The sequence below is a fragment of the Cinclus cinclus genome, chromosome Z (assembly GCF_963662255.1).
Source record: "Cinclus cinclus chromosome Z, bCinCin1.1, whole genome shotgun sequence".
NCBI classification, from domain to species: Eukaryota; Metazoa; Chordata; class Aves; order Passeriformes; family Cinclidae; genus Cinclus; species Cinclus cinclus.
Genome location: NC_085084.1, coordinates 4,918,717 through 4,944,405, shown reverse-complemented (window position 1 = coordinate 4,944,405; position 25,689 = coordinate 4,918,717). Strand labels below are relative to the sequence as shown.

Here is a 25,689-nt window from a genome sequence, read left to right as displayed (position 1 = left end):
CTTGCTTGCATGGACCACTGATGCATCATCCACACTTTCACAGCACCAATAGCTCAAGTGGCACTGCTAGTGTCTTGTTAAAGAATGCTCTCAGCTCTCCAGAAAGACTCCATAACACTACCCTGAGGAGGTAAAGAAAGCTCCTGTAAAAACACTCCTGTACTGACATACCTGCAGTCATGTTTTAAGACAAACTGCCTGCACAGTCAATTCTTCTTGCTTTCTTGCAGACAATCCCAGCATACAGAAAACAAAGACAACCAATCTGTTATGAGCTTACTACTACAAGCTAACACCACCTTCTAAAGGGGTTTTTTTTCCCTGAATATTCAAAAAACCTTTTTCATAAAACTGCAAGGATACAGAACACAATATATTGCTTCTCTCTGTGAAACTAAATAAAAATAGGAAGCCAGCTCTTTTTAAGTAGCAGATGAAGAAAGGATGTTTTTGGTATTTTGTATCGTACATGCCATCCCATCACATGCCAAATGCTTTGGAATTAGTCTCCAACCAGTTGCTTTCCCACAGCAAAACTAAGAGCAGCCCACCCCCACCCCTAGGTCCTGAGGACAGTCAAATTTAACAGTAACTTACTGAAAGCATCATCATTCTCATGCACTTACTTTACAACAATCTGTCTTATTCTTGGACTTACATTTATTTTAAGCATACTTCATTGAATATTAAAAATATAACTCATTAATTCCTCCCCCAATTTTAAGGATGGAAGTCGCTCACATTGCTACTGAACAATCTCCTTCACCACAAATAAGTCATCAAGGATTTTTTCCTAAATTTTAATAATAATAGTGTCTAATATTTTATACCACTTCAGTTTAAGTCCTGCATGCACTAGGGCAAATTAATCTCTTGAATAATGTTAAAAGCCTGTGATGTTTATAAAAGTGTATTTTTTAACACTCTCCTTATGTATTTTTATACTTATGTATTTGTACCAAACCACTCAAAGATAATGACTCGAGGCTATTTCTTTTATACCAAATTATCATGTTTGTCATAGATTTGTAAAAAATATTGCAATGTGACTAAGGTACATAATCTATTTTGAGGGAGAAAATTAAAGTCTGCTTCATGCCCACTGCTTCAATCAAGGTACTACCTTCAGATGTCTACTTTGTCTTCTTCATTTTCTGTTCTTTTATTCCAGACAACAATCTTTATCCCACAAGGAACAAAACCAAGATGTGTTCTCTCAAACATAAATGTTTGAACAGCTAAAAGTCTAGGTCAGGACACACTGAACACACATGTTGATTTACTACACAATAACTGGATCCATGAAAAGAAGTTAGGGTATTTACTGTAGGAGGATCCAACAATTAATTTGCCTTTGCTGACCACCTGTGTGTAGCATTTCCCCTTATTATTACTGTGTTGTGATTGATGCTGCAAGTGACATGAGGCACTGCCTTCTTCCAAAACCTCCCAAAATGTTCCTCCTTCCTTAAGTCTGCAACAAACAGGACTGTGTTTTCATCCCTTTGGCAGGTGGCATTCATCTCCAGATGTAGGCAAACTTCCATTTACACTATGCAGCCAAGGCAAATGAGAAGAAAATCTTTTCTGGGAATCTGTTCCAGTGTTTCACCATCCTCACTGTACAAAATCCCTTCTTTACATCTACTCTTAACAGGCCTGCTAAAAAGTCTGTCCCTATCCTTCTTAAAAGCCCCTGTTTGGCACTGGAAGGTTCTCCAAGGTGTCCCCAGAGCCTTCTCTTCTCCAGCCAGAACTACTCCAGCTCTCTAAGCCTGTCTCCACAGGAGAGGCGTTCCACCCTCTGAACATCTTCATGGCCTCCTCTGGACCAGCTCCAACAGGTCCACATCTTTCCACTTGCTGAGGACCACCAAGAGCATGCAGGCACACGTTCCACAGGATTGCACCTAGGAAAACCAACTTGGCAGCCATAAGTAGTTTTAGCCTTGTTGGACATTCAGGTGACTGTGCTTCAGATGTACAGTCCCCTTTCACAACCCAAAAACCCTCTCTGCATACTAATGCTGACATAATTTTTATTATTGTGGTGGTCTAGGTCGAGACAGACTAAAGCCATGTACTATTAATATGCAGTAACTGGGTCCACGTGAAGGAGTTTGGTATTTATTGCCTCAGTGAAGTAGTGATCAATGGAAAAAACACCACGAGGTTACAGAACCATGGTGGTTCTGAACATAAAAGCAAACTACAGGTCTGATCCTGAAGAACAGAAACAATCTTTGGCTAAAGCTTGCCAGTACGGGGGCCACCATTAACTTCTTAATTCTTGAAAAGACTTGGATATCCTGAGGAGAAAAGGCCATTACTTTCTAGTTCTGGTCTTTATTTGCTCCCTGTATTCTTGCCACGTACATCAATCAGTTTAAGAACAGATTATATCCTGAAGTGGAACACAGATTACTTCAGTTCTCTGACTGACAATTTACAAAAATCTAAAAGAAATTTAAGCTTAACATAACTCAGCCAATTTACAGTACTTTGCTGTCTATGCCCAGGGATACTCTGCCATTTGCAAAGGGGAAGATCATGTAGATGGGGGTGTCATTTAAATGGACATTCACTCTGCTGTGGAATTTGCTATTCGAAGATACTGATATGTTATGGTGACTGATAGTAACACACCATGGGCTCCAAATTACAAATTAAAAACTCTGTAATGTCATTCAAGTGGCTCCTTTAAAACTGAAAATACACCAAATAGTCAAGTAATTTCCAGATTACATTCAAGACCATTTCAGAGCATTGCTTAATTTCTTGATAAAGAATAGTGATTTAGATAAGGGGATCTGTCATATCTGAAATGAATACAATGAGCTGATCGCATCAACCTATTCAACAAACAAAATTATTTAAACCAACTCTTAACTACGAGAGCTTGAACCTGCAAGAAAATGCAGTCAGCTGCAGACTTCATCATTCTCCTATCAGAGACAGAAGTTCAAGAAACACGCAGGCTAAAATAAAAAGCACTTGCCTGTTCCTCTGGTTTTCATCATTGCCCTAGCCTAGGAGGCAAGAAACACATCATTTGCAGAGGATACAATAATAATTCTCAGAATTAAAAAATTAATGGATAAGATCAGATACATCAATTTTAGCAGTAACATTCTAGTGGCATAGAATTTCCTCTTGTAGTTCCTAACTGGAGTGACTGAAGACATAGCAAGAAGTAACTGTGTCATTAATTCTGCTACGAGGACAAAATGCATGATGGCACAACAACCTGTATGTCAGACAGCAGTCTGATCCACCTTCATTTAGATTTAAACCATAGATGCTATATTTTCAAGGAGGAATTAAAAATACAAATAAACCCTCTCAATGTTTTTCAGAAAAGACAGCTGCATCTTCCAGCTGCTGGTGCAGTGAACTGCTGCCAAAAGCAACAGCCTAAACTTTGCCTCTAGTAAATTAGGCTGCTGAGAATGTAGACTTCAGCACTGCCATTGGTTATTAAGTGAAAATTAATTTTGGGGAAGCATACCCAGCACATTGATCTGTCAAAATGAGAAACCATCCATAGATTATGATTTATTTTTCTCAAATACAGATCCATAAACCAAACCTTCAGGCTTCCTAGCTTTATTCAATCTGATTAGGGTTCACAATGCATTTCAATCCTCACCAAATCCCATTTTTCCTGTGCCATTATAAAATTTCACAGCGAAATACACAGAGCCTGTACTTTATGGCAGTACCTTTAAGTCCGAGCATCAATTCATCTACAAACATAATACCCAAAAGATTCAGAAACAGCACACTTACAAGTCAAGACGATTTTGTTCTGTCCCCTATGAATTTAGACACAAAACTCTCCCTTACTACTCAGAAACTGAATGCAACGTCCTCAAGAATATATGCCATGCAATCTGTTTAATAAAGAGTTAGAGCTCATTGACTCCTAATTGAAAAACTGAGGTCTTCAAAAGAAATACCAGTCATCAACTGCACCTCAGACAGGCTTCAAAAAATGGGTTTCATGAAACCACAAGTGCTGAGTTTCCCAGTTGCTCCTTGCAGTCACTTTTTGCCAGCTAAGTAAGCAGAGAATGCTGGGTTCCATCCAAGCAAGTAGCTCCCATTGATCCCACACCCTCCCCCTTCCCTCTCACACACCAATTTTCATTTCTCCTACTTCATATAAATGCTAACATAGAAGAGGTAAAAATCATCAGTTTATTCAGAGACTCATTTTATAAATCCTAATGAAAAGGTGAACAGTGTACTTTCATCGGTTTAAACACATACATAGGCAAGACAAACTGCTGGATTTCTTGAGATGCTGGGAGAAACTGAATGCAAAACTGCAAAGGATCTCTTCTGACATCAAACCAGAAACCCATCCTCCACATCATAATCTTCATCACCAATCTGATGCACCCACAGACAAGGTTGTTTGCTACTTCTACCACGAGAGTACCACAAAGTTTTCTCTGATTATTGGAAGTCTTTTCCTAGTTTCCTGCCCAAGTTAATTTGCAAACTATTAACACTGATTTGTTCTTATGCTGATGTTACAATTCAAGCATGAGTAGCCTTCCCACATCCCTTGATGCTTACCAGTGCTGAACATTTACACAATTTCACCAAAACTTGTGAGCTAAGCTAAGCAGGTCTCTCTCGTTTCCTTTCATGTCAGAGTCAGTTTTCCACAGGCTCCAGGCACCTCTTTCCAAAGGTAGAAATTCATTGCCCTTGGGAACAGATGGCCAGCACACTTGAAGCAGAACAGCATCACTGCTCTCCCTGGATGGTTCACAACCCATGATCTTCAGAGCTTCACCTTTTAATGAACCTGATTCCAATTAATCCATGCTGCTCAATTAGGCAGACAGTTACTAATGTTAAACTTTGTATTTGTCAATGTCATTGTGCCTCTGATTTGTACTGAAATTCTTATCAAATTAACTAAAGGACTGTAAAGATGGTTCCCAAGACCAACTCTGAGAGACCCTCACTACCAACCTACCTACTGCTGAACTGCTTCTCTTCGAGAATAAATGCTGCACAGAGGGGATTTTTTCCCTTTAATCTGCCTTACAATTCTCTACCATGCTTCAGCTCTTTCTGTAGTAGGCTAACCGGTTTCTCCCAGACTTCGGGAAAAGTCATAGTTAGACAAGGACAAAAGCTTTTACTACAAAGGGCTCTGCTCTTTTCCTCCTCCCTGAGAGAGGGCACCATGGTCTGAAAATTTGTTTAGAATTTAGGCTTAATATTCCTGAGTTTTCTCCTCTCACTGCCCTTGCAAAAATATTTACCACATGTTATACTGGTATATAGACACTGCTCAAAGTTAGGCAAGTACAGTGCAGCTGTATCAGACAATAAAACTGCTAATGAAGCAACAAACTGACCAGTGCAACAGGTTTTACTACCCTTAATCAAACTCCATGATCAGCAACTGATTAATGACAAATATTAGTAGTGCCTACTACTGAAAACACACAGTGGATAAGAAACTACTAAGCTCACAATTCAATGCTTTACAGCACTTTTACTGGTAAGAATGCATTTGGTTCTAGTTACTTCTTTCTACAAATTAAAAAAGCAGGTTTTTCTGGCACAAAACTCCATTTACAGTGCTCTCTCATGTTGTCTTCCTAAACAGGACACTCGCATTTAGTCAGAAGGCAATCATGGTGGTTACATGAACAGATCACTGCCCTACTTCAGGCCTCAAAGGCATAACAGATACAGTAATTGGGAAGAACCACAGGAGAGGAAGAGCCTTGTGAATCCAGGCAGGTTTACGAGCTTAGTAAATGCCTGGGAAAATAAATAAATAAATAAATAAAAGCTGTACTCAAAAAAACAAGGCATCTATAATTACTCCAGCATTCAAAAAACAGACAGGATAAAGCATTCATAAGCTCCTTTATTTATTTCCTCCATTTACTGTTGCTGAAGTTTACATACAAAGAAAGAAGCAGCATACTCTGAACAAAAACAGTCTGGAATTGTCAAGGTAAAAATAGAAATTTAGCCCTGACATTTACTTTCTCTGCAACTACCTCTACAAAATCAAGCCCATCTACACACAAGTGAATTTTATAAATCTAGTAGTTGTTATGCACTGACCAGAGATCAACAAAAATAATTTCTGATCTCAAAGCTAGCCTCCAGGCCTCTACACACTTCTGCCTGCATTTCAAAATTGATCTAAGCCCTGCCTGAAAGAGGAGACACTGGGGCCAGTTTTTTGATGCAGAAAGGTGACTAAAAGAGCTGCATTCATGCAGCTTTGTACTGACACAGGAACACAAATTTCAATCTAAAGCAGAGCTTTCAGCTATTTGCAGCTTGAAGTAGAAAGATAGACAGTCCTGCCTCTGAAGTCACAAAGGCTTGTTTTAGGAAGAAAGCTTACATTCTGAGTGGTGGCTCTCGCATGGTCTTGTTGATTAGCTCAAAAAAATCCATCCATACCTTTGGACAGACAATTTTTACAACAGGCATTCTCCTCACAAACCGATTTACAAGTATAAAAGTGACACAGTTGTTTGACTATGAAGAAAACTGACAAGCCGTTTTGATCAATTCTAAAAAGACACTTAAAAACCCCTTTTCCAACACTGTGTGCTGACCAGCCAGTTGGAGGAGTGCCTCTGACACAAAAACACAGAGAAAGACAAAGAGAAGGAGAACCAGAGCCAGTGTGTAGACAACACTGTGTGCCCACAGCCACAGCAAGTCTTTCCCTTCTCCTTTTCCCATTCCTTTGGTGCTCTCTGCAGGGCAGCACACAGAGGACAGCCATTCTTACAGGCTCTAGGTAAACCATATCCTGTGAAATAAAGAGATTTGTTTCACTGAGTCCACTCCTCCCACAGGAACCGTGACCAAAAGACACAAACCTTGGTGGGAGAAAACATGACCAGCCGTACCCTTCAGTGCTGTAAGTTTACACCTCTCTACCTCACACCTACAGGTATCTTTCCCTGTTCTTCAGGAATTCAAAGAAAATATTTTTGTAAGGTTTGTCAATAAACACAGCCATTTATGCACAAAGGCAGCAATGGGACTCTAGAGAGCAGCAGGATCATCTGCTAATATTAATTCATTTTAATTAAAATGTACTCTCCACTTTCACCAACTTTCAAAGGGAACACCTTCCAGCCTGTTGCTATCCATATCAAGGACAGATACCCTGGCTTTCTAGCCATACCTGAAGAATAGAGCTTAAATATAAGTATAGAAACATCCTTAACTCTGTACAATCTCTATATTTAACTCCTCACTATATTGGCAATCTTAGGATGGTGGCCCAATAAAGTTTAGATTTTGAGAAATATAGCACATAATATTGCTGATTTATTAAAAGTACAAAGCTAAATTCTCTTTGCTGGCAGCTAAACTGTGTGAGAATATTCTCAGTAAAATCGTTGAAAAATTATGGGCAGAGCCATGGCATTTGAAAAATGGGTAACATGTAAAAACATATTCCAGTATGAATAAAACAATTTTAGTTGTATCAAGTAATTTATGCTATCTTATCCATTCCTTTATTAAGTTAAGAAAAAAGTGCTGTCATCCTGCCCAAACTACTTTGGAAATTATATTTAAAACACTCACTAGAATTTCAGGAAAATATTCCTGAACATGTGAAAGCCTAGCCTTCTTCAGTGAAGACTCAGCACAACTTCCTCACTTGAAAATCCTAACTCTAACCAGGAAACAAAAAAAGGACTATACACAAAATAAAAGCAGTAGCAAAAAGCGCCTAGAGAGTTAATTAAACAAATACGAATTGTACTAGACTGTAACTCCAAAATGCTACAGTCTGTGAAGAAAGTATGGTAACAATATAAAAAAAAAAAAAATGCAGCTAACCTCCGAAGTTACAATTTTGCAGAGTCATGTATCAAACCACCTGCAGCAAGTACAAGTCCTTCAAATTCACACCTCCTCTGCCTGTGCACGGACACACACACATACAACAACAACAAAATCCTAAAGAGAGGCAAGAACAACAAAACAATCCTCGAGAAGAAGCAAAACTGTACAACCCAAAGAGCAATTAGAGAAAAACACCAAGGGTACTTCTGGATTTTGAACTGAGCACTTTTCCTCAAACCACTAAAACTCCCAGGGAAATACAAAAATCCTTTTACCCACAACTGCTGTAGGATTAACCTGCACTGAAACACAGGCAAGGAGGAGGTTGTCAAGAGTATGTTCATCCTCATTCACAAGTTACAAGCCGTGGAGTCAGCTTTCACCGTTTCACTCAGCAATAGTCTCTGATTCTTCCAGAACTTTTACAAAGCCAATTCTTCCGACACAGTAGTGTTAGCATCCAGAAAGCTCCATAAATACATTTAACAACAAGGCATACACATACTAAGGACACACCAGAACACAGCAGAAGCTCAAACTTCCACAACTAAGTGTTCTGCTGACATGGTGTTGAACAGGCTGGCTTTTCCTGGGTGTTCAAGTGCTGTGGTGGATAGTGAAATGTGAAAGCCCATATTATGTGACACAGAGACTGCAGCCAAAAGACTGCTGACGTCCTGAATATTCCTTGCACTTCTCTGCTTTTTGACAAACAGGTTTTTAGGTTAACAGCACAGGGGGAGACGAAAACAAAACAGGACAGATTTAACTTTTGCCTGGCATTTCAAATAACATTTGTCGAAGATTTTTAGAACCCTGCTTCGGGTCTACATGGCAATAACTACAACAGAAGTACTGCATTTAGAAGGCTACAGTGTCACCTCAGACAAGAGATGTGGCTACACTGGTCTGCAACAGTGTCAGACAGTGCTTATTATTTGCTCCTAATACAATGTTTAGCATATTTATTTTCTCACAGAGAGCCAACAAAAAGAGGCAGCAGCTTGTGCAGATGGATACATGCTTTCATTTACCCTAGTTAAGTCTGAAGGCTCAAGCCCTGAGTGGCCCCACCGGGAACACCCGAAACACCACAATGGATAAATCCACCCCTGTATGGAACTTGATGGGTGCATCACAAAACTTGAGGGAAAACAGGCAGGCTTGCAAATATTTCATTTGATAACATGCTTTCCCCAATAATAGGGCCTGAGGCTAAATTTTTTCATCTTTAGTCAGAGTACCTGACAGCCTTCACCCAGTACTTTGCCAGGCAAGATAGCTTCAAGTATAGTTTTTTTTTTTACTCTCTCAAAATATTTTTCAGCTGGCCAACGTTTTAAAACACAACCAAACCAAAACTAGATTCACACTATTGAAGGCAAGTTTAAAACTCAACTGTGTGATTTAATAGGGGGGAAAAAAAGAGCAGTTGCTTGTGCAAAAAGCTAATTAGCAAGGCTGATTAGTTACTGGGAAGTATGCTGCTTCAAATTCTCACTGGAGGTAGGCTTAAATATTCCTATCAACAACAGCTCTCAGTTACACGCATTAAATCTTGTCAGAATGCTACCATGCACAGTAACATCAAGTCTCTCCAGATTAATTTGGTACTGAGAGTAAGGGGAGAAATTGCTAGGAAGACAAAAGCAATTTCAGAGAACCAGAACCTAACTTTGGAGCAACAGGTTTCCTGTGCCTATCGCAACTACATGATTTTTGGCCTTGTCACAGCATAGGGCAGAAATCCAAGTAAACAAGCCTACCTCTGAGAAACACACACATGGTCCAAAGACTAAAAGCAATATACCCCAAATCCCTTGAAACACGTTTCAATGTCTCAGGAAATTAAAGTGAACTTAGCTAAAAATTTGTATATTCCAAAAAAATCTGACCCAGCACTTCAAAGCACACACTTCTGAGGCACTTCCTCAACATAGCATATTTCAAAGCATTTTCTGATGTTAAGACTCAGTTTGCAACTGAGGGCTCGAAGTTAAACTTCTCTTTACTAAGTTCTATGATTTTTAACATTTCAACAGTACTTTCTTTGTCATTTTCTAAAAAAGTGTGCCACGGAAATGTAAACATATTTTTCTACAGCTAATACTAAGATTTAGTCTTCATCCTGTTCTTTTAAAAACAAAGTCCTCCTCAAATTCTACCAGATCTCCACTGTCTTACCACCCATTCCTGGTCAAAAACTGAAGTTATGCTCATGAGGAACATTTTTATTTTGAGCTACTGTAGGAGCTACATTTATAAACAGAGGGTGCAGTCTTATTTCCCACAATCCACCTTGCAGTTATTGCATTCTGCTGTCTCATAAACTGGTGAGGGCTTTGACTGGCAGCATTCCTTCAGTCCTCTCCTTGAATTTACTTCCCAGAACCCTACTGAATGCAGAGAGCAAGAAGGGAAAAAAGAAAGAAAGAAAAGACTTTTCTCAGTAACAACAAATACTTATGCTATAAATATTTGAAGGTTTCTGACCCATGCTTCTCCTGGGCATTTGCCATGCCCCTCAGTCATAATGGTAACCCAAATGAGCTCTTATTCCAACTTTCAACCGTCATCCTTTATTTTTCTTAAGATGGAAGAGGGTAAGCCATCTATAAAAGCAGATACAATGTTCCATTGTTTCTAGAGCTTCACTGCCCACCTGTCTCAGGAAAGGCTGCTGGAAAGGAAAGCTGCCAGCCTCTCCAGATCTTTCAAATTAAGGCCACAAGTGTATTTGGACCTGGCGATCAGAACGACCATCCCTGCTCAGACAAGTGACAAGGCAACTTCCAACCCCGCCAGCTCACTAAAGGCCTTTCTTCTCATCTCAGAATGCTGCATTTCCCCAACTATTTTCCCAATGGCCCCTGTGTGCCAGAAGAAAACATTCACCTGGAAGCAAAACATGTCTCCTCCTCACTCGCAGCATCATAGGACACATCCAAAGGCACCCCATTCCAAAGAAGGGGGAATGGGGCTGCTGTGAACCTCATCACACACAACACCACCACCGAGGTCAGCAGAGTCTCTCCTGCACTCCCTCTCCTCCTAAGTGCAGACTGATTAATCACTGCAGCTCGCCCGTGAGGCTGAACAATAAACCCTCGTCACACTCTGCCACCTTCACAGCACACACACCTGAGCACACAGCGATGCACCTGGGGGCAAACACCAGCCCCTCTCCAGATCATGCTCCTGCCCCAGCTAGAAAAGCCCCACAACTCTCCTAGCATTTCCCTTGTGAGAATCCATGGAAGTATAGGAAGGACCACCATGTTTTCCTTCCGCTGCACTCCCAGCCCCACCCCGGGAGGAGGATGCTCTCACAATATCCCCTCTCCCAGTGTTCCCATTATAAACCAGCGGCGATCTGTACCCCACGGACTGCTAACCCACGGCAACCCGCTCCCCGAAAGGAAAAACTTTCGTTTCCTACAGCGCTTCTCTCCTCCCCCAGACTACGTGAGATATTTACACCCCCTCCCACCTCCCGGATCATTTCCCCTTTCCCCCTCCTGGGCTATTCCCCTTTCCACCTCAGAGCTATTCCCCCTCCCACCTCCGGGGCGTTCTCCTCAAAAACAAGGGGGAAAAAGTCCTTCCGCCGGAGGTTTGGCCACGGCAGCTCCTTTCCTTCGGCGATGGGAAGTGACTCCTACCCACTAGCATCCCAAAGATAAAGGGATCCCTCATCACTCCCGGCTCAGCTCGCCCCTTCCCCACGGCCCCGAATCCCCCAAAATCGCCCCCGGGCGGACACCGCATCACCCCCGCGTCCACAGCCCCTCACTGAATCCCCGGCCACCTCCACCGGAGGGGCCCGTCCCTCCCTTTCCCCGGGGGGCGATGACACAGATCCCCGCATCCTTCTCCATTGCCGCGTCCCGGGGTTGCTCTTGTGGAGGGGGGGGGGTGGGAGGGGGGGGCGGGGGGGGGGTGGGTTGTGGAACAGGGCGCGGGGACGAAGCCCGGGAATGGCCGCACCGTCTCCTCGGGGTCGATGTCGATGCGGAAGGTTTGCTGCTGCAGCGTCTTCAACGTGATCTGCATGGCGACGGGTACGTGCCGCGCTCCAGCCGCCCTCGTCCCTTCCCCGGGAAGAGGTGGCGGGGAAGAGGCCGGGAAAGGGAGGAGGAGGAGGGAGGCGGTACGGGGTAGGGCGGGACGCGCATGCGCGGCCTGAGGCGCGCGGCACTGCGCAGGCGCGAGCGCGCCTGAGGGCGGGGAGAGCGGGAGGAGGGGCGCGGGCAGAGATGCAGCGGTACAAATATATATATATATATATATATATATATATATATATACACACATATATATATATGTATGTATTAATACATGCATATATATTTATATAAATAGAAAGAGAGAGAGGAAGACGGAGCGATTGTGGAGTCATCGAGTCCGGCCTGTGACCGGACAGCGCCGTGTCAGCGAGGCCGTGGTACTGAGTGATGCTTGGACACTTCCAGGGGCAGTGACTCTGCAGCGTCCCTGAGCAGCCCATTCCAATCTCCAGTTCACCCTTTGGGTGAAGAAATTTTCCCTAATATCCAATATAAACCTCCCCCGGCCCAGCCCGAGGCCGTTCCCTCTGCTCCTGTCCCTGTTCCCTGGAGCAGATCCCAAAGCCCCCCGGCTGTCCCCTCCTGTCAGGAGTTGTGCAGAGCCACAGGATCCCCCCTGCTCCCCCTTTTCTCCAGGCTGAGCCCCTTTCCCAGCTCCCTCAGCCCCTCCTGGGGCTCCAGACCCTTCCCCAGCTCCGTTCCCTTCTCTGGACACGCTCCAGGCTTGCAATGTCCTTCTTGAAATGAGTGAAAGAGACATGCTGCTTGTGAATTGTTACACAAGTTTATTAATACCTGCTTGTGGGTTTATAGCACCTAAGTTCCACCAGTGCTAGAAGACCATCTAGTCCCAAGCCTTCTGCCATAGCCAGGGACACCTCCCACTAAACCAGGTTGTACAAGGTTGCTCTATCCAGTCTGTCCTTGAACACCACCATGATTGGTACCCACAACCTCCCCAGGAGACTGGTTCCACTGTCTAACCATTCTCACAGGAAAGAATTTCTTCTCTATATCCAACCTAAGTCTCCCTCTTTTAGTTTGTACCTATCCCTCCTTGTCCTATCACTACAGTTCCCAACAAAGTGTCCCTCTCTGACTTCCCTGTAGGTTCCTTCAGATACTGGAACCTCATCTTCTCCAGGGTGAACAGCCCCAACTTTCTCAACCTGACTTCACAAGGAAGGTGCTCCTGTTGAACTTGAACTCCGGTGGCCTCCTCTGGGCTTGCTCCAGCAGTTTCATGTCTTTCTCATGCTAAGGACCCCAAAGCTGGATGCAGCACTGCAGGTGAGAGGAGAAAAGAGGCAGAATTGCCTCCTTTGACCTGCTGCCCATGCTGCTTTGGAATCAGCCCAGGATTCATTTGGCTTTCTGCACTGTGAGCACACACTGCTGGCTTATGATGAGTTTAGTAGTTTGCAGTTTAGTGTTTGAGTAGTTGATGCATACATTTGATGGGTTATTAACTTGTGTTTACCCTGGTACTCCTTAGGTAATATAGGAGGAAAGCTGCTACAAATAAACTTTAAAGTTGAGCCGGCTGTGTTGGTAAAAGAGACCCTTTCCCCTGCGCCTTGTAACCTCTGACATCATTGGGTGTGGAATCTCCTTGTAGCCTCTTCCGTCTGCAGGTGTGGGATCTCCCAGGGATTTTCTCTGTATAAAGGCTGTGTTTTTGAAAAAGGGGATGCTGATGTCAGGCTGACTTAATTGCAGTTAAACTCCAAATTTCCTAGTGTTGTGTAATGGCTGGAGAATTCCTAGCCTGCCACATTGTCAGCTTAGTGTTTGCAACAAGAAACATCTTCTAACTCAATTTTTTATTATAGTAGGCTTGGCTTCCTCACCATTTCCTCCCAGCAGCATGGCCAGTAGAAGGCATTACCAGTCAGAGGAAAAGTGGGAGACTCCTTTCCCTGCAGGAGTGAGGGAATGGGGATGTGCTACACTTACAGACAGGGCTGGAGGTGCTGCTTCTGCCAGCGTCCTGCTCATGCTCTGACACAGCTGCCAGACAGCCAGAGCCTCCTGCAGCTTTTGCAACTAAAAAGAAACCGCTGACTGTTGCTAGTAGGAATCCAGCATTCTTGACGGCACAGAATAACTGGCTCGTTCTGTGTGGAGAGCTATTAAAAAAAAATATGAGAGAGAGAAAAAATATCACTTGTTATTTTTTGCTTGGGTGGTTAAAACTTAAAATATGCTGCTTGTTCACTTTCACTATTGGTTGATACCTAAGTCTATATTTTGAAGATAAAAGGTTTGTTGTTTTTTTTTAAACTTTTCATTCAGCAGTCCAGATATGTAAGTGCTGAGCTTCATATGCAACCTGAAGTACCTTATGCTGGGGGGTTGTGTCAGTTTCATTTCTCTTTTCTGCTCAGATGGTGTTAAACTACTCATTCCAACTTCTGTGTTTGTTGGTTTGTGTGTGAGGAGTTCTCCCCTGGGCCAAGGGTTCATTTGCACAGTGGCTGTTTAGCTCTGCTTGTAAAAGCCCCAGAATAACTGGGAAACAACTCCAGAAGCTGTGAATGGCTAAGGATACTGCTTTTGGCTGATCAGTTATTTGAATTTTGAAATAGAATGAGGGAAAAACATTTAAGCTGTGATTGTTTTTTTCCTCTGAGTGGTTCAAGAACTTGCGATAGCTCACTGTATGGGGAATATAATAAATAAACAGATTCTTGGTATTTCCTTTAGCTCAACGCATTGAGCTCCATAAAATCTGGCAGGGCTTGGCTCTCCAGCTCTTTCTTGCTGTTGTCGAATTGAGGGTTGGAATTCCTCCCCCATCATTAAGTTTCATGGTCCTTCTCCCTGACAGCCAGTGCTTGGTGTCTGGTGGGGTTTTTTTGTGGATTTTTTTTTCTTTGTTTGTTTTTTGTTTTTTTTTTTTTTTGTTTTTGTTTTTTGTTTGTTTTGGTTTTTTGTTTGTTTTTGTTTTTTGTTTTGTTTTGGTTTTTTTTATTCTGTGTCTGAAATATGTTGGGTAATCACTCTGTGTTCAGACTGGATCATCACAGTTAGCTAACTTCATTTACAACAGTTTATATGCTGACTCAGTGAGCATACAACCCTCTTCTATGCAAAGAGAATAAAAAAAAAACTTGGATTGATTTGAGAGAGATGTGAAATGAAGCCAAAGACTTAGAAAGATTTTTTTTTTTGTGGGAATGCATACAGTGATTACTTTTGGCTTCTTGTTTCCAAGTAACTTGGTCTTTCTAGTGCATTTACTCCAGGTGTGTGCTGCTATGGCTTTGCCCTCCTCAGCTCTTTTTGGTTGTCCATGATTCCCCAGGAACTGCACTTTGCCCATAGCTGTTCACCACTGTGAGCACTTGTCCTAGTTTGAAAGACAGGTATTTACTAAGAAAGGCAGAAGCCTCCCTTTGAACTGAAAAATGTGATCCCTCCTCCTACAAATTATTATAATTTTGGAATTAAGGGAGCTCTCAGGCAAAGATATGGGAATAGGAATAACAGTTCTTTACTAGTATATCTAACAGGACAAACAAGAACAACAAGAGCTATGAAATTAGCCACAAACAGAACAGTAACTCAGTCCCAGTGTTTTTTGGCTGCAGGCACCTTTTCCCTGAGCTGCAGTTCCCGGTGCTGGGGGCGGGCAGGTCCCGCAGAGCCGCAGGAGGGCTGGGGGTGATGGCAGAGCTGTTCCAGGGGGAGAGAGAGATGGAGAGAGCCCTTCGCTCACGGTGTGGGTCCCAGTGCTCAGCAGAGTGCTGGATGGTGGCAGGTTACAGTGAGAAGGCAGCAGGGCAGGGTCTGACAGCAGTGAGGATGGCTCCCAACGATGGGATGGCAGAGCTGGGGCTGAGGCAGTGATCATCCTTCTCGTCCAAACTCCGCGGGGGAAATGGGCCAAGGCCCAGCCTTCTGCTTCCTCTTCTGGCTGTTTGAATCTCGCGGGGATTCCCTCCTCTCTCTCTCCCTTCCCCTCCCCCTTGTCACCAAGGCCCAGTCAACAGGTATCTTAGCATGACAATGGGGAAAATTCCACAGAGGGAAAAAGGAAAGAACCAACCCCCAACAGCACTCTCCTGGGTTCAAGGGCTCTGATTGTAAGGGAACCTGTTGTAACAGTATCGGTGTGCACGTCTGCCTGTTGTCACCTTGGGTTACGTGCATGTCGCCTTTCCAGCCACAAAAGAAGGCCCTGTTGCATGATACTGCAGTCTGTCTGCTTATCTTGGGAACAGTTTCTGTGGTTTTCAGTGGCAAACACTGAGGCAAAGACTGAAGTCTGTGCTCTTGCTAAGTCCATTCAGCCTCTGAACTAACATGCAGTCCTGGGTCATTCCACCCTCTTACATGCCTGTATGCAATTAAGGTTGCCCAACATTATCATTGCCATATTTTTTACATGTCCTACGCGGATTCTCAGACTGATGGCAGATAAAGCATATGACTCTCACCCCAAAGAGCTGTTTAGGGAAGCAAGGGATGAAATGGTGCCTGCAAGAAAGCAGCACATTCTGTTTCAGACCTTTTGAGGTGGGGGCAGGCTTTTCAAAAGCAAGAGAGCGGTGACAGAAATGGCCTGAACAAGGTCCTGAAGGTGTAGAAGTGACTTGTTTTGGCTGTGTTGAACTGGGAGGAGGTATTCAGAGCTCAGTACTCCAGGCAGATGCTTGTCAGTCTGAATAGTAGAGGTAATGGAAGGAAGAGGCAAGCTTTTGAGCTGGTGATAGTGGTTAGGAAGAGCTGTTGCATGGATAGACGTGTAGAAGAGCTCCAGAAGGGCAGCACAGTCCGGAGGGGCTTGGGATCAAACAGAGCACGTGTTGGTAATGGAGAATTGAGGGAAGCTAGCACTGCCACTGACAGGCAGTAACATGATCTTACCCTTAGTGAAAGGCAGCATTTCACACTTATTTCACAATAAGTGACCTATCCCTGAAAAATGCTTCAAAAGTAGGTTTTTCCCACTGACTATGGACATGAAAGAAATGAATTATTGCGAGGTGTCCTAGGCTGTAGTGTTTATTTGCTATTAGGGTGAGATTTTCCATTGAGTTGACTGGTCTCTGCTGTTCCACACGTCTCCATGCAGATCTCCCATTGGCATTCCCTGTATCACAAATTAGTTGAGGACACCAGTGGACCTTTTGTGAAGGCTGGACCAACAACATCTCTGTAGCAGGTGAACCTCTACTTAGATTCCAGTTTGCAGTAACTCATTAATTCACCCTTAATCTTATTCTGCATGCACTCTAGAGCTTTATCTGCCTCCTGTTGGCAGCATTGTTTCTTTGGATACAGAAATAATTTGGGGGCTTACTTGCGCCATGAAACTGCTACCATGCTTCCTCAATCATCCTTATTTATTGTGCAGCACTAACACTGAAACAACTTCACACAGTTTGTCACAAGTAAAGAGCAGCCATGCAGGTTAATCAGCTAATTAGACAGTGAGGTATTAGGCAATGTCCATGGAGGCAGTGGTTACATGCAGCAAGGTGGTTGTAACTACCAGCTGCAGGAAGAAGAAAGTCTGAATCTTGCTTTCTTTGGATTTATCTGTAATCTCCTATGTGTGCATGCCTCATGGTCTGAAAAACAAAGGTCATCAAAGGGGGTTGGATCCTTCAGAGTTGGAGACATCACACTCTGGAGCAGTGGTACTGCCTTGGATGAAGGAAATCATTGGGTGCTTTTTCAGCAGCAAGCTCAGAAGCATGGAAATTCCCATAAGAGTTCCCATCAACCCTTGAACACCATGAATGTTAACACTGCAGTCTGCAGAGAAGCACCTACAGTTCAGTTTTATTGCACACACTGTTGGAAAGTTAGTATGAGATCAAAACAAAATCCAGTCTTTATTGATAAAAGGGATTAAAATTTCTTTTATGCAGGGTTCACACCTGAGATCTTTTATTTTGCGAGTGTTTGCTTTTCTATTGTTAATTTTTTTTAGCCTGATTGACACTCAAACAGCTGCCAAGAATACTTGGAATTCACTATAAAATAACAGCATGGCAAGTGCATTAGACTATCGTCTTGACAGGCTTATATATTTATTATGCTAATTATGTGGGTGTAGTTATTGTACTAGGAATATCTAGATATTTTCCATCAGTAAAATCAGTACCAAGTATGGGGAAACCCACAAAAGATTTCTCAGCTGACTCTAATCTGCATTTTTTCCTTAAACGTATAATAAATGTTCTCAATCAGTTGCAAAGCCTTTAATTTATTTCCTTTTTATAGAGGTTTAGGAGCAGCAACTATAGTAAGTACATGAACTTCTTAATTTGAAATCGCTGTTAATTTATTTTATACCGTTTATGAAGGAAGTAAGGGAGAAGGGGTGGGAGGGGAATCTCAATCCAGGATGTGTCTGCAAGGCATGCTACCTCCAGGAGCCATCGCTAGAGCATAGTCCAGCTTCACAACAGCACTGGGCTTGCAGTTGGAATCTAACCCCTTCATATATGTGTTTGTCTGTTTGTTTATAGGTTCCCTTGCCATCATATCAGTGTCATTTTGCAGCTGCAGGAAATGAGGTTTGTCAAGAAAGCCAAATGGGACTTGAAGCTGAGTGCCAGGATGCACAGTGCTTCTTTGCCCCAAGCATTTCAGAGAACAGGTCGTCTTCCAGGATTTGGAATGGCTTAGCCATTAACAGCCATGGCTAGTGACTCTGGAAAGTTATCCCAGCAGTGTCAGTGCCCTGAACATACTATTGATTGGCATTGGAATCAAAGTCTTTAAATCTGTGTGTGCAGAAACAACTTGTCATCTAAGAGAGGGAGGTGTTGGATTCTATGTGCTTCTAGAGAGTTTATCTGGAAATTAAAAAATATTTTTACTCATCAAAAGTTTCCTTATTTAATCACTGGTTTCTTTGGAGTGCCAGACAGCTGAAAGGGAAGCAAATAAAAATGATTGGGATTTGTCATATGTCTGTGAAGACAGTTATTTGATATCTGTGTCTGTTAGCAGGAGGGGCTACCGTGGCTCTATAGGGGGTTTTTACACTTTTTCAGAGTGCAGACTCTTTGCCAACTACTCTAATATTTAGGCTTTGTTTGAGCTTCTGTCCTGTCTGTGTCCCTGCCTGTCTTGTAATAACAAGGACGAATGGGAGCTAGAAGCTGTACATTGTCCTCCTGTCATTCTGCAGAGCTGCTGTGGAAAGGCAGACATCTGAATATTCCAAAGCAAGGCCAATAATTGCATGAGCCATTAGAATGGCAAATACTGCAGCCAGCCAAGGCAACCCATTGCTATTGAAAGTTGTCACAGGGTGAGTCTTCCCAGCTTCAGAGTAGTTGCAGAATGGATTGCTGAGTGCTCTATAAAAAGCTTCTAGGAAAATGACGTCAGGAATCATCAGCAATTAATCTGGAACATCGATTCCAGGAATAATATTTACCTAGAAAATAGTGAGCCAAATCTTACAGGTCTAGTTGGGCCTACTATGAGCACATTAGATCTGTTAATTTTTTCATGAGTCATTAATCATATTGCAGTCATCACTGTGTTTATCTGAAAGTATTTTAATTTAATCAAAATGCAGTTAAAGCTCATATGAACAAATTTGGCCTAAGATGAACAGCCCTAGACAGGCCAGTCTTTTCCAGTATGGTGTGAGTAATTAAACACCAAAACAGATCTTTCTACAGAAACCTGACTATGGATGTTTGCATTACTAGATTTTGAGCATACACGTTCCAACACTTTGCTTTTTGTACTGACTGCCAGATAAAAGAGAACAATACACTGTGCTCTGAAGCTTTTGTCACGGAGTTCATAGCTTGTACAGGCCATCTGCTGTGGAGTAATGTAGCTGCTACAGTACATTGCTTTCCTAGCATATGTGTAACCTGACAGCTGGGGAGTGTGAGCCCTCTGGATTCAACAGGAATTCACTTGGATGTGTAGTTACTCTGTTACTCTGCATAAAACCTTGTGTAAAACAATACCAACTCCTAGGTCACAGACCACAAAAGCATTGTAATTGGCACAGATATGGGTAGCTTCTACCCTGAACTTTTACTTGGAGGAGAATAATGGATTCCAGGATGAATTCAGACCCTGATGCTCAGAACTTTGTCCACCCAGACTTTGAAAACCTCCAAAAATCTCACAACCTCCTCTGACTCCTCCTATAGTGCATAATTATTTTTATTTTTTTCCCCTTCTAACTATACTGAACTTCTCTATTTTCTGCTGATGTCACTGTCTCTTGCCCTCCTGCCAGGGAATGTGCTTCACTGGGAACACCCTGGCCCCATCCACTGGATCTCATCCCCATGGACACACAGGTGTTCGGTGAGCTGCCCCAAATCATTCTCTGCTCCACATTGAACCAGTCCCAGCCCCACAGACACTCCTCTCAGGGTGATTATTTCAGTTCCAATGGCCTCCCCTGAGCCCTTCTAGCTTGTCAGTTCTGCCTAGGACCCCAAACAAGACACAGTGTCCCAATGAAGCTTGGTGGGTGCTGAGCAGAGGGGATCACCTCACCCTTGCCTACCTCCCTGCACCCTGGATAGAAAATAGGCACAAGTCTGTGGAGCCCAATGAGACAGATCCCAGAGTCCTGAGGGAACTGGCTGATGTTGCCAAGCCACTCTCCATCATATTTGAAAAGTCATGGCAGTCAGGGGAATTGCCTGGCAAGTGCCTGGTTCCTAGAAAAGTAGAAGCATCACTTTTTTTTTTTAATTTTATTTTTGGGAGAAAATAAGACACAGTGAGCCTCATCTCTGTGCCAGGGAAGATCATGGACCAGATCCTTACGGAAACAATGGTAGGGTACATGGAAAACAAGGGGGTGTTCTAAGATATCCAGCACAGCTTCCCTAAAGGAAAATTGTCCCTGCCCATCTGATGGTCTTCTGTGATGGAGTAACTACAATGGTCAGCAAGGGAAGACTGACCAATGTAATCCACCTGGATTTTCTGTCAGGCCTTTGGAGAGACCTGGGTTTGAAGGGCGTAGATTCAGTGGAGGAGGAGTTGCCTGGATGGATGCACCCACAGAGTTGTGGTCAGAGATCTGTTTTTCCATGTCCAGCTGGAGGCTGGTGATGAGTGGTCTCCCTCACGGCTCTGTCCTGGGTCTAGGGGTCTTCAACACCTTCATAAGTGACATGGACAGGGAGAGCAGGCCCATTCTCAACAGGTTTGCAGCTGACACTAGCTGAGGGGGCTGGTGACACACCTGAAGGATAGGGCCACCCAGGGGTACCTGGACAAGCTTGAGAATGGGGCCCAAAGAACCCAATGAGGTTCCAAGTGACAGGTCCTGCACCTGGGGCAACCCCAGATGTGAGCACAGACTGAGAGAAGAATTCATTGGGAGAACTCCTGTGGAGAAGGGCTTCGGAGTTCTTCTGGTGGATATAAAGGTGGACATGAGCCAGTGGTGTGGGCTGGCAGCCCAGAAGGCCAGCTACACCCTCGGCTGCACCAAAAGCACTGGGGGCTACATGTCAAAGGAAGTGATTCTTCCCCTGTGTCCTATGCTCATGAGACTCCACCTGGAGAGCTGCATCCAGCTCTGGATTCCCCAGCAAAAGAAAGATGTGGGCCTCCTAGACCTGGTCCAGAAGAGGCCACAAAGATGCTCAGAAGGCTGGAGCACCTGGCCTAAGGAGAGACAGATTGAAAGAGCTGAGGTTGTTCAGCCTGGAGAAGTGAAGGGAAGCCTTAGAGCACTTTTCAGTACCTAAAGGGACTATAAGAGACCTAGAGAGATATTTTTATAAGGGCTTGTAGTGATAAAACAAGGGGAAATAGCTTTAAGCTGAAAGAGGGCAGATATTTGGAGGAAAATGTTAATTCAGGAGGTAGTGAGGGCCTGACAGACTTGACCAGAGAAGCTGTGAGTGCCCTGTACCTGGAATTGTTCAAGGCTAGGCTATATGGGGCCCAGAGCTACCTGATATACTGGATGGCATCCTTGCTTTTGGGGATGGAGGGGAGGAACTAGTATTTTAGAGATCTCTTACAACTCAAACCTTTCCAAGATTCTATGAAAATCTCCTTATGGGAGGAATCAGGTGAGCCCAGAGGGCTGGCCAGAAGTACTGAAGTGTGGGGAAAGCCTGTGGGACTTTGCATTGCAGCCTCCCAGGGAGACACGAGGTATTACCCAATGAACTCTCTTACCTCATGTGCCTGGAGTTGTCTGTCCCAGCCAGAATGACCTGATAGAGCCCTGGGAATCATGGAATCATTAGGTACCTTCTAAATGCACATAAAATCATCAGGGACCTCCCCCAGCTCCACAACCTTTCAAAAATGGCAGAATGACCTCACACTGTCATTATAGCCACCTCACTCAACCCCCTTCAGAAAAATCCCACTCAGGTCAGTAGAACTATAAGATAAAATTTTCTAGGAGACCCCTGAGCTGAATGTCCTCTACTCCTGGAATTCTTCTTCATCCCTGCCTTTGAGCTAAAGCACCTGGGAACAGTGTCAGTGGAGACAGAGAGGAAGAAGGCACCAAGTTCCTCATTTTTGCCTGCATTTGCTGCCAATGCAAATAATTTATTTACCTGATTTACTTACATAGCAGCAGAAACACTTCTTGAACCCTGGATTAGTGTCTCTGCACACCTCAGCAGAAATAATAACATAATGTCTGTCATAACCTTCCTACCTTCCTAACTCTCACTGTGGTTTTTTTTTTTTGTTTGTTTGGGGGTTTTTTTTGGTTTTTTTTGGTTTTTTTTTTTTTCCACCCTGGCCCAGGATCTTGAACTGCCCTGTATCTGGATCATTACAGCTATGCCTTATATAAAAACTATACCCACTTTTCCTAATTTTTAATTAGTACATCCAGACCAGCATAACCCCAATTGGTACATATAACATTTGCGTTATCCCTGACATCCTCCAGAAATCTCCCTAATGCGCATTCCATTGCCAGGGAGGATGAATTCCTTCAGGAGAACCAACTCTAAGGACCAGAAACTTGACCAGGGGTGATAGGAACACTGTAGTTCTGTCTCCTACGTGTGCTCTATCTCAAATGTAGAATGCAGGAATATGAGACAGGGACAGTATATCAAATATTAGTCCATATTTCCTAGAAATATCTTAAGACATAATAAAACTGGGGATTTTGTGCTGTTGTTTTGTTCAGGATGTTTTACTCCATATGACTCTTGCAATTAGTTATGATGAATCAGAAACTGCTTCTCCTGAAACTGAATGTATTTCTGTCTCCTGTACAACGTGTTTGTAATCAGTATAAACCTGTTTGGTTTTGGGCCAGCATGACCACTAAGGTTTTCAGCATTCATTTGTATTCATGTACAGTAATTCTGCTACTCTTGGCTTGCATTTTGTGAGAATAAATATGCCAAACTTCTGTAGTTTTGCTTTCTTTCTTATGAATATTTTAGTTGTCATTCTCTGCAATTGTTCTGAATTGATTTAACCTTTCTTGAACTTGAGCTGGAACCTACACAGCATCACCCTAGTGTGGCTTGTGCTTCTGGATCTTACTTAGCAACTGCACTGTGGAACCACTTGACTTTCTCATAGCTCTGTTTTCTTAGTGATGTGTTGATACATTTAGGACAGAGTTACACACACTTTCCTGTCTCTTTCAGCAATTTTCGACCATTGATCTCACAGAAATTCTTACTAATGTTGCCAAAGGGTTCGGAGTCTATGCTGCTTACATTTATATACTTTCTTGCAGTTTTCAGAGGCATGTAGTTTTCCACCTGGACAGTGCCTGTAAACTTTGGCCTAATACACTTAAGTTTCTACAAGGTGTTTCCACATTTTGCAATGCTGTCATTAAAGGGAAACTCACAGTGAGTCCTCAGAGGTCTTAGTCCTGAGCTAAGATCCTCTCTCTGCACCTGCTCTTCCTACTCTTCCTGGAGTCAGCTCCTTACCTGCTGTACCTTCATGGCACTGAACGCCATTCATGCCAGTAATGCTAATTATTTCTCAGATGGCCTTGAGTTATTTGGATAGTTTCATCTGTGCAGAGAGCATCATCAGAATATCCAGTATTTTTTGATGGCTCTTGGTAGACAAGCCTATTTTTGTGTTTCAGATTGCTTCAGATAACTTTGACTAAATGATGCTGCTGTGCCTGGACACTCGAAACACCCAAATGAATACACACATACACAAACAGACAGACACACACATCCCTGTTCTGTACTTCTTTTTTATGTTGTCAATGTCATTTTCGATGATGGTACCCCCAGATATTTGCACGCAACTGCCACAGCAACTGCTTGAGTGCTAATGGGGCAGCAGGCTCACAGGGAAGCACTGCTTTGCTTCATTAGGTGGCTGAGAAGCATGCTGGCTGCTATCTTTAAGAGAGATCTACATAGATTCTTAGTTGGCTGTAGTACACATTCCAGTTGAGCAGTACTTTCCAGCCAAATTTCAAGGTTCGGCAGACAATTGAGCTAGGGCAGATGGAGTCATTACAGAGTTGTGAAAGGCTGAAATGTAAAACAGATTAACAGATTGTTCCCTCTGCCTGTCAACCTTGGTGGGGAAAAAAGGTTCAGCTTCTAGGACAGAAGTCTCTTAGCAGTCTCTTAGCTCAGAGGGGCCTTCCCTCCCTCCCAAAGCCCAGAATCATGCTCCAGACTGCATTGCACACTGCAGTGTCACATTCTCAGTTAGTATATCTAAGTTTCTGTCACCCAGCTTTTCACCAGGACTTGTGAGCTCAGGCTGCACATACCAGGTCTCTGCAAAATACCATATCCAAGGGTGCTGTTACCAAGCAAGTGCTGCAGAGTCTCTCAAGTCCACCTGGTCATTTCATATTTAGGGTTGGATTCCTACTGAACCTCTCAGGTAAAGCCTTTTCTAGTGGTAACTGAGCACCTTTAACTGATATGTCCTTTTCCATTACAGCTCTTCTGTCTCTGTCTGCACTGTAGTGAGGGATTGCAGTACACAATAGGGTACCAGGTTTAGCTCTGGTTTCCCATGGTTACCAGTGAAATCAAATATGAATAAACCAGAGGGCTGATTTCCTTGGGATTTAGTAGGATGTGTTTTCCTCTTTACTCCCAACTGACTGAAATATTTTCTTATTTTCTTTTTCTGTAGTTTCCAACTGCAGGTTTAAGAAACGGTTCAGAGGAGTGGGTAGGATGCCTGACTGGGGGTAAAAAGATGCCTGCCTGCTAATCCTGACTGAAGTAAATGATCAGATAATGGTTTTGATTTTAGCTGTATGTGGCTCAATCCTCTCTCATCAGGGCAGGTTCTGCAAAGCGCAATGACTTGAAAGTTAGCTTCACAATATTTTTTTTTAATTAAAATGAAAGAGGAAATTAGATTACCACCAGTGAGAACAAGAAGTAACAGTCATTCACTAATTGTTTGTCAGAAAACAGGTTCAGTGAAGGGGAAAATCAAATTTGATTAGTATTGCTGGGTTTGTCTTCATAATTTCTTGTCTAAATTGTGTTTTCTGACATCAAGGATAGGACCAAACAACAGCAATTCTGTTTCAGGATTTATGCAGGGTTCACTTGCATGTCAGGTTACAAATATTGGTATTTACAGTGGCACTTCATTTCTGCTACAATTGTTACATACAAATAAGATTATTAGAAATGCAAGAGGCCTGAAAGGGATAATTTTCTTGAGACAAGAACTTTATAAAAAGTAAGCATAAAGTTGTTGAAGTTGAGCGTAAAGGGAAAACATCTGATCAGGCAAAGCAGGTAGACTTTAAGCAAGTTTTGGTGAGACCCAGTGGAGAGGTTGTGTTGTC

The 25,689-nt window shown here is 43.1% G+C and overlaps 1 protein-coding gene across 1 annotated transcript in view; it reads right to left on the bottom strand.

Annotated features, from left to right (window-relative positions):
- Positions 1–11,987, bottom strand: part of RAD23B (RAD23 homolog B, nucleotide excision repair protein) — a 35,548-nt gene extending 23,561 nt beyond the window's left edge. The window contains exon 1 of the mRNA XM_062513233.1: positions 11,851–11,987. Coding sequence (XP_062369217.1) covers positions 11,851–11,916 — 66 coding nt within the window. The 5' untranslated portion in view covers positions 11,917–11,987. The remainder of the gene's footprint in view (positions 1–11,850) is intronic.
- Between the last annotated feature and the right edge of the window lie 13,702 nt (positions 11,988–25,689).